The sequence below is a fragment of the Cucurbita pepo genome, chromosome LG01, assembly GCF_002806865.2.
Source record: "Cucurbita pepo subsp. pepo cultivar mu-cu-16 chromosome LG01, ASM280686v2, whole genome shotgun sequence".
Classification (NCBI taxonomy): Eukaryota; Viridiplantae; Streptophyta; class Magnoliopsida; order Cucurbitales; family Cucurbitaceae; genus Cucurbita; species Cucurbita pepo.
The window spans coordinates 11,734,729-11,744,205 of NC_036638.1; the positions used below are offsets into that span (position 1 = coordinate 11,734,729).

The window sequence follows — 9,477 nt, forward strand, 5'->3', positions numbered from 1 at the left end:
GTACCTGATGAGTATGTATTGTATCTTGTTACCCGATGAGTATCTATTGTATCTTGTTACCTTTTGAGTATCTGGTTACCTTTCTAGTATGTATTGTATCTTGTTACCCTTTCTTTCAGTATGTATTGTGTATCTTGTTACCTTTTGAGTATATGGTTACCTTTTGAGTATGTATATTGTTTGTTTGTTACCCGAAGAGTATCTTGTTACCCTTTCAGTATGTATCTTGTTTGTTCCCTTTCTTTTCTAGTATATTGAGAAAGGAAAGATTGACTAAAGCTTTCCCTTAAACCTAAAGAACAAAGTCAAGACAAAAGCCAAAGAGTTTACTGTCTTACTTACTCTTACTGTCTTTGAATAAAAGAAAAGAGGGTTCCGCGCTAGCTATCTATTTATCTATCTATCTATCCTTTCTTCTCTTGATTGATGATTAATTAACTTGATCCTTGTCCCCAAAGACCTAAAAAGAAAGAGGAAGGTAACCCACCCAAAATTTACAACAATCAAACTTCATTCTTCTTCAACTTCAATGTAGCATGAATTGAAACATCTTTTGATAATTTTGACAACCTTTTCTTCACATCTTCATTGAAGTATATTGTATGATTGATGTCTCTTGGTTCATATCAGTTTACTAGCCTTCTCTAATCAGCTGAGTATGATTTTGCATTGCCTTAGGGCACCATATACTTCTACATGTCAATGCATAGTACGGAAATACCTTACGTACTGCAATTGGAATGTGTTCATCTTAGGGAAACTCGGAAAAATGGCCCATAAATGCTTAGAGAGTGAATGGATTAGTTGGATTAGGAGATGATGAGCATTAAAGGCAAAGTCTAGAAATTTTTGGAGATCGATGGAAGTCTGTCCACATTGACGAAGATGGTGGATTGCTTGAGTATGCAAGTAGAGCACAATGTTAGTGGCTATTGCCAGAGAGTTGTTCTCGTGAGAACATAAGATTTGGCACCGAAGGTTATAGAGGGTTCATCCCAAAAAAGGAAAGAGTGGGACAACTCAGGAGAGAATTCTGACCAAACGCAGGGGAGACTAGAGTAAATTCGATAAGGTGGCATGCCAGTGTTTGGGTGGAGATTTGGCTTTTCAAAAGAAACAAGTACTGCCAAATCCATAAATTAACTGATTATGAGAAATTAATTGTTGTTGTGGTGAGTTTTGAAAGAGTTGTGCTAAACCAATGTCGTGGGAAGGAAGAATGTGAGCCATTAGAAGATTGTAACCATTTGAAATTTTGACTCAGAACAATTTCAAGTTTCAAAGAAAGGAAATGTATGCGAGCGATTCCTCGCCATGAAACAAAAAAACCTTGGTGGTTGAGTATTGGAGTGCATTTGAGATGTTGGTGGTGTTGTTGCCGCACTTGACCAACGAAGTTTTGTAGGATACTTTCCTTAATGAATTGGACCCTATGGTCAAGGCTTAAAATTTTCTCAATTTTCTTGTGTGGGTCCACTAAGGTGATAGTTTTTAAGGAACCAAAAAGAATTGGGTGAGAACCGGTCTGAAAAGGGGCTGAACATCACAAAATACTCAAGGTGGTCCAATTTGGGTGACGACCACATCATCATCTTCAATCTCACATTTTGAGGGAAACGTTGAGACCGTGGCTTCCTACCTTTGTAAGTCGCCTTCCACAACTTCGCACTGTGGTTATTCCTCCTCGATTCCTTCTACAAACTTGTAGAAGACGTTGCAAGGAAGCGTTTGGGAATGGTTTCGTGGGCTCTTGTGTACTGCAGACGACGATATTTGCTAGTGAATGCCCCCTGGAAGCCAACTTCCTCGCTGGAGCTTTACCCATTTCTCCCTCCTATTTGTTGAGGCACTTCTCGAGCCTATTAGCCCTTGAGTCCTTCAGCAACAATCCTCCTCTCCTTCTCTTTACGCTGATGGAATAGGCCTCAAGCAATGAATCTGTGTGTAGCCTCCCAATTTTAAGGTCAAAACTCATGGGTCTGTGGTCAAAAAGCACGTAGAAACACCCCTATTGGGTAGGGCGTTCTAGACCTCCATAGCTCTCAACTCCTTCATGAAAAGGTTCCCTCTCAACACCATGAAGCTAAAGAAATTTGTTTAAGCAATGACATGAAACGTAAAGACTAAATTTTGAATTTTCCACAAATTGACTAAAAGCTTACCTCATAACGTACTTCTCCAGTTACTCCATATCCAGAACTCCTTTGTCCTCGATGTCTTCTACACAAAAGGCTCTGGCCTCGATGTCTTCTACACAAAAGGCTCCTTCAACTCCCAAGAATTGGATGAAATGGGTCTTGTTGTACGAATTTGCGTGGAAGCCTTTAAATGAATTTCTTCCTCCTACCCAAGAGTGGCCTTCAAAAACATGAATTGGGGAAAATCATTCCAGCCACTTTCAGCGTTCAAGTTCTAAAGGAAACTTATGGGTAATCTTATTATAGGAGGGTGTAAAAAGTGATTTGAACTTAAATGGTGCTGTGTAGCTCCCAATTTTAGAAGAAAACCGAGTGCAAGAAACACATAATAGGAAAGCTTGATTCTCGAATTTGAGGGATTCTCAATGCTTGTTTCTTGTTCCAAATCCTTGCCCAAGGTCTCTTATTTATAGCCCATGCTCCACCAACTTTGAAGGCTCTAGAATTGGCCTGAATTTGGAGTTGAGTTTCTGGATTTTTTCGGTTGAAAATCCACTCCGTTTAGCTGCTCATTGGCTTCAATTTTTAAATTCTGTAGTTGGATGTTTAGGCGTCCAGGATTCATCAAAATTGTGGCTTATGTGGACAGTTGGATCTTCACTAATTTATGATTTACTCCGACGGTCCAAATCTTCAAGCAAATATGTGTGGCAGGGGCGTTTTTGCAAATATCCAAAATTTAGGTACTTTTTTTGTAATTATCCATTTCTAAATATTTATTATTATTTTTTCAAAACTTTTCTAAAAATTCTTTACCTTATTTTACACTTTTTCCTTCTTGGGCCCCTTGAGACTCCTTTTTGATAATTAATTAAAAATTCATGAAGTTTCTTGAAAAATTACCTTTTTGTCCTCTTTTTTTCCAGTTTCCTNCTTGAAAAATTACCTTTTTGTCCTCTTTTTTTCCAGTTTCCTTCCTACGTCTTTAGGGCTTCACTAATCACTTGGGCATTAAAATTCCTTCCTTGGGCATTTCAAACCTTCCTTGGGTGTTACAAAAGTGGTAGACGTGGCATAGCTAGTCTTTAAATTATGTCATGGGTTTCTCAGCACTGTGAACGATCAAGATGAAAGGGAAAATTGAACAACAGGAGGTAATTGTCTTGATCGATTGTAGAGCAATGCACAACTTCATCACCCAGAGGTTAACCGATACCTTAAACGTCTGTTAATGGACACAACCCATTATGGGGTGATCATGGGCACATGCATCGCTGTAAAAGGAAAAAAAATGTTTGTAAAGTTCTTGTTTTGAGCATCGGGGATTTGACCATGGTGGAAAACATGTTGTCGTCAGAACTAAGACGTGGATGTTGTCTTGGGCATGCAGTGGTTACACACTTTGTTTGCTCTCTTTTTTTTTTTTTCTGACCAACAATCATACATACTTAACTTTTGTTGTGTTTCTTGCAGTATAGTCAGTACTTCAGTAATTCCACGCCAGAAACTTCGGAGAGTTCTGATGAAAATGAAACTTCTAAAAGGAGGAAAGTTTGTACAGAGGACATTGATTACAAAAGTGTTGAAGATGAGGGAAGGAGTACTGGTGAGAGTGAATATGGTGGACCTAAATGTAGCTTCTTGTGGCCAATATACACAATTTACTTTGAGGTTGGAAATTTTGGTTGTTGTCCCTTCCACTGATTTCTTTTTTGCTTTGTTGTATTTGACCTTGATGACATCAGATGAACATGTTAATGGAACTTCTACGATCTCTACGAGCAGTGGAGCAAAAGTAGAGAAATGTTCTCCTATTTCACTAGTGAAGCTGACACGGAGTGGTCTGCTTTTACTTACCTTTGCCAAGGATATCTCTCCGGATACTGTTTATATTGTCTCAGACTTAATTCAGTCTCTGGAAGCAGGGACTTTGAAGTCACCCACGTAAGTAGTTTCTTTACTTGTTTGGTTTGAATTTACCATTTCAATTAAGAATTGATTGAAATAAGCTTACTATTTTTTACATGTGTTTGACAAAAACTTTTTTGCTTGCATTTGCTTTTGAGAAATTTACAGAGTCATTAGGGCTTTTATTTGGTAGTTCATTCTTTTCTAAGCAATTAACTTTGGAAACAACTTGTTTTAATAGATATATCATTATTATCACTATTATTTGTTGATTGTTAACTTACTTTCTGGAAACCAATTTAACACTATGTTTTAGAGTTGTTGAGAAACTTGGATAAAATTAGATAAATGAAAATTTTAGAAATTGTTATTTTCTTCCTTGAACAGCTAACGCCTGGAAAAATTGAAACGAGTACCTAAACTTAGAAAAGCATTTTTCTTTCGAAGTAAATGAAAGAAAGTTCTAAAAAGATGTTAAAACAACCTAGGTAGGTTCAAATGTGAGCAAACCAAAAGAAAACTAGACTCCAATCACCTCCAGAAGTTTTCTCCAAAAGCTATACTTGCATCTTGCTTATCGCGGAGATCAGTGCTCCAATTCAATGTTTTGACATCTCTTTTTTATCTAAATAATTTTCATCTCTAAAACCTTGAACCACTTCCATCTAATTTTATTTCTTTCAAGCTTGTCCACCAAATACTAAAGGCCAACGTTGTACATGTATATTTTTTGTAAGGCTAAAGTGCAACGTATTTAGACTGAAAAAAATTATTTCATAGGGGTATTTAGAGCATAAGTGGTTTTTGATAAGATTAAGGTATTGGTTCACTTTTGGCACTTAAACTTGTTAATAGAAACATTGTGAATTGAAACATTGATTAAATCTTGCATTCTGATAGGATATGTGATTGGTTATATAATCATTTTTCTAAGAGTAAGAAGCCATCCATGATCCATTGATTGAACGGGTATGAAATTGGGGAAATGGACAAGAAATGTCCCAACTTGATGTCAGATGTTTAGTTTATCAACAGAGGATAAGTGAAAGAGGATTGTCTTGAAGCTTGATATGGGGAAAGTTGAACGGTTGATTGATATTTCCTTGATATGGTGCTTCGAGAAAGGGCTTGTTATTAAGTGCTGGAAGATGATTTTTAGGTCTATCATCTTAAATTGAAAGTGTCGCTATAATCATTGTTTACTGGGCAGAGTTTGAAGACAAGAGGACCCTCATTTCCCCTCTTCACATTTTGACTGTGGCAAACCATTGTCAAAGGATATGGATTCTAGATTGTGGAAGATTCCTTAAAAGTTAGAGATAACCTCCAAATTGTCGATGTGTTGTTGTAGGTGCAGTTGCTCCATTCTGGCTATGTCAACCAAAAAAAATTCTTTTTCGTTTGTGAGCGTAGTGTATCATTTCCTTCTTAAGAGGATGGTGGATCACAATCATCTCTTGGAATGCTGCATCAAGATTCATTGGCAGCTTTTTATAAAAAGTTGATACAAGTGTTTACAAAAAGTCCACACAAAAAGGGAGCGAAGCAACAAATAAGAAAAAATGGTTCAAATCTAGTAAAATAAGATGCGACAGAGTAATTACAAAAAGATTTAGTCATCAAAATCCAAAAAGAAACATATAATATAAAGAGGGACCAAACATTATTGAAAGATCTCGCCTGCCCCTAAAGATTCTATTATATATCTAACCTCAAATTTCCATGAAATAGAACAAACCCAATATGCCACAAGAACACCCTTTCTCCCATAAAGGAACGTATAGAAGAAGCTATGTGAATGCCTCCCTACAACTCTGCAAGTTGGCAAAGAAAAATCCTAATGTCTCAAGAAACACCTTCTCATATCTCTGGAAAAATCATAACTCCATAAGAAATGATCAAGATCCTCTGCTATCCTCCTACAAAGAATACAACAAAGCTGCCCAACTAAAGAGGACTCCCAAGTCGAAATTTGATCCAAGGTGTTCACACTGTCGTGCATAAATTGCCACTCAAAAAATTGTAGAAGGGAAAAAATAGAGCCAGACTGAGAGGAACTAGCCAAACAACGAAAGAAAGAGCCCCCCAGAAAAGCCTTTGGAGTGACAAAAAGTTCAGAGGTTGAAGGCACAGTGAAGGAACCTGTTGGTTCCAAAGGCCGATGCTAGATGTCTTGTTCAGCAGAGGCAGAAAAGACTAGATAATTAGTTTGATAATGATGCCCGTTCCTGAACTTTTGTTTTATTAAACAACTTCTGGAAATCAAGTCCCAATCTTCATATGGATACTATATCTATGCTACAACTCCTAGCTTCCAGTTTGAGAGGTAGTAACGTTTTCGGAATTTTGAGGAAAAATATCACCCAACCATCCATCCTGCCAAACCAAGGCAAGCAATGCCACATCAACATTCATTGAGCTCTTGATCTTATGAGGAGGTTAGCTAGCTTTCTGATGATATAGAACCATGGATCCTGTTGAAGCATTTTTTTACAAGCAGCTGGCCAAGTATTTGTAAGATAACGGGAGGCAAAAGTTCTAACTGGGGATCGGAAGTGTCTCTTTTCTCTCCTTTTGTATTTCAATTCTCCATTGAATTCATTGCATTAGGTTGATTGATTGATTTTATTTTTAATGCAAAACTTGGCTTTGAGTGAGAAAAGATGAAACGATACATTACATACAAAAAGAAAAGCCCTCAAAATGGAGCCAAAATACAAGAAAGGGCTTCACTGGAGAGAAATAAGCCCTAACGAACAATTACTAGCTCAAAAAGAGAAAGAACATCGAATAAGGGACCACATATTGCTATAAGAACTCTCACGCTCTCTGAAGATTCTATTGTTTCTCTTGCCCCCACAATCCCCAAAAATGACATACACTTCGTCTACCACAAAAATAGTCCTTTACCACAAAAGGGTGGATGGAGGATAAGTTCCTCAACTGACAGCCTACAAATCCGAGAGTTGACAAAGCTAAAATCAATCACCTCAAAGAAATTGAGCCAGACTGCACGAGCAAATTCAACCCCACATGAAATGATCCTGGTCATGTGTGTTGCCCTCCTGTAGGGAATACAACAATACGTCCCAACTCCAAAGACTCTAACCGAAATTCGATCCAAGATGTTAACTCTTCTACGCAAAATTGCAAAGAACTCCACCTTCTTGGAATTCTTTACCTTCCAAATCGAGGAGAAAACAGAATCACTCACCGAGAAAGAGTTAGACAAGCACCAAAAGAAAGACCTACATGAAAATCTGTTGGACAGACGAGAAATCCAAAGGCGGACATCCCCTTTTGAGGCCTAAAGTGAAAATAAGAGAGCACGGATAAAAGAGCCAAGACATCGATGTTTTCCTATCGGTCCAACGGCCAATGGAGACATAGTGAAGCAGAGGGTATGAGGAGCAAAGGGGTCTATCGCCCAACAACTTTTCCTTTAAAAAATAAGTGTAACAGCCCACCGCTAGCAGACATTGTCCTCTTTGGACTTTCTCTTTCGGGCTTCTCCTCAAGGTTATTAAAATGCGTCTGCGAGGGAGAGGTTTCCACACCCTTTATAAAGAATGTTTCGTTCTCCTCCCCAACCGATGTGGGATCTCACCATAAGTATCCCAACCATCCCCCACATTATGAATAAATTGTGATAGAAGAGGAAAAACTATCTCAATCACTGTCCATGGGTTGTTGGAAGTGTCTTTTAACCCCTCACCGGTCCACACAAAGGGATGGGGCCCGTACTTACTGACATTAACCTTTGTGTCATAGGTTATCGGCTTCATGATATCTCCAAGTCCAAGGACCGCCTCCCAGCTCACCAGATGTGAACTCTTCCTCTTCAACCTTCTTGATAAGAATTCTCTCATAAGTTTCTCGTTATTTTGATGTCCATGTTTTGTATCATTTGTAAGAGGAATACGCTAAATTGAATGATTTTTCCAACTTCTATTTCATAGTTGAGTGTGTTATATCACAATTATATATACAGCAATCAGGTTACCGGTTATTTTCTTTATGCAGTTGGTGTCATCGCATATTCCCCATTCAATCTACCTGTTGTTTGAATGAAAATGATCTCCGGGGAGTTGTGTCAAAGCTCGTTCTTCAGTTCATGAAAGATAAAGGAAACAGTCTTTCACACCCTGTAAAGGTAAAGCTTGGGTCATTTTCATTAATGAGTGAAGGTTGCTTTTTTTCCTATCCTTTTCAGTAGCGATTAAAGCTTGGGTCAATCATGAGAGAGAGATGGCAAGCTTCAGGAGCCTTGTAGTTTTGACATTTATTTACATGTAGTTTGCAGTAGGGTACAACAGAAGAGGAATTGAAGAGACTGAGATGAAGACTTCCAAGGATAGTTCTGGTGCTATTGTTATGGGTCGCGATAAATGCTTTAGTGCCGTGGCTGCTGCTGTTAAAGATGTTGTCTCGAATGCCATTGTGGATCTGAAATCTCCAGAGGTGAATGGATTACACTATAATGGCGCCTTGGTACATACATAGATATTCCATGCTATTTCATCTTATAATTTTTGTTTTGTGCTCATTGAATATCCTACAGCTCTGCATCCTTATTGAGCTGCTTCCCCTTTCTGGGTTGCCTCTTGAATCATTGGTAGTTGGGGTGTCGGTTCTTCCAAGCAATCTTGTTACTACGAAGCCTCGACTTTGTATCAAAGCTTTGACTTCAGATCCCAAGGCAAAGAGTTGAAGGCATAAATCAAAGTTTTCAAAGGGAAAATACTAGACTGTTAAATCTCACGAATGGATTAGGTTGGAAAACTTCATCAGTTATGGAACAAATGCTAGACTGCAGATTTAGAAAAAAGAGGACGATTTGTCTCAATCAGCTCAATGCAGTGAGTATTATTAACTTTGATTGAGATTATCCTTATTAGATTTGCCTCAATGTAAAGAGCACTTGAAGAACTGACCATTACGTCTCGATGAGTTGTGTTTAAATCCCTTTAATTATGGAAGGGTTAGAACACTTATAAATCATAATGTAATTTTTTGGGCAAGATTTCTTCTCTCCTTTTATTTTGTAGGTTACACCAATACAGTATGAGAGCAACCTCGTGATAAGGCCTGATGGCTAGGAAGATGGCATCCACCTTTAGTAACTTTGCATATCATTTTCTGGTTGAGGATTGTTGGGAGGGAGTCCCAAGTTTATAATTTTCTGGTTGAGGATTGTTGGGAGGGAGTCCCAAGTTTATAAGTAAGAATACCTTTTTGGATAAGCCCAAATAAAAGCCACGAGAGTTTATGTTCAAAGTGGACAATATCATATCATTGTGGAGGATTGTGATTCCTAACATGGTGACTCATGCACGTCTGGGATATTGTGATTCCTAACTGATTTGGAATATGGAGTCTGATGCCTATTTATAGTAAAACACCTAGGGATATATTGTAGATATTTTGTTTA

At 38.0% G+C, this 9,477-nt stretch overlaps 1 protein-coding gene across 3 annotated transcripts in view; it reads left to right on the forward strand.

Annotated features, from left to right (window-relative positions):
• LOC111810722 overlaps nucleotides 1-9,067 on the forward strand; it is an 11,335-nt gene extending 2,268 nt beyond the window's left edge. The window contains exons 3-7 of one of the 3 annotated variants that reach the window (XM_023697492.1): nucleotides 3,612-3,744; nucleotides 3,884-4,082; nucleotides 8,070-8,199; nucleotides 8,343-8,507; nucleotides 8,608-9,067. In XM_023697492.1, the coding sequence (XP_023553260.1) occupies nucleotides 3,612-3,744; nucleotides 3,884-4,082; nucleotides 8,070-8,199; nucleotides 8,343-8,507; nucleotides 8,608-8,757 (777 nt within the window). In that variant the 3' untranslated portion in view covers nucleotides 8,758-9,067. Of the gene's footprint in view, nucleotides 1-3,611; nucleotides 3,772-3,883; nucleotides 4,083-8,069; nucleotides 8,200-8,342; nucleotides 8,508-8,607 lie in introns of all 3 variants that reach the window. The other 2 variants (XM_023697484.1, XM_023697502.1) reach the window with 2 other exon arrangements.
• The last annotated feature ends 410 nt before the right edge of the window (nucleotides 9,068-9,477 follow it).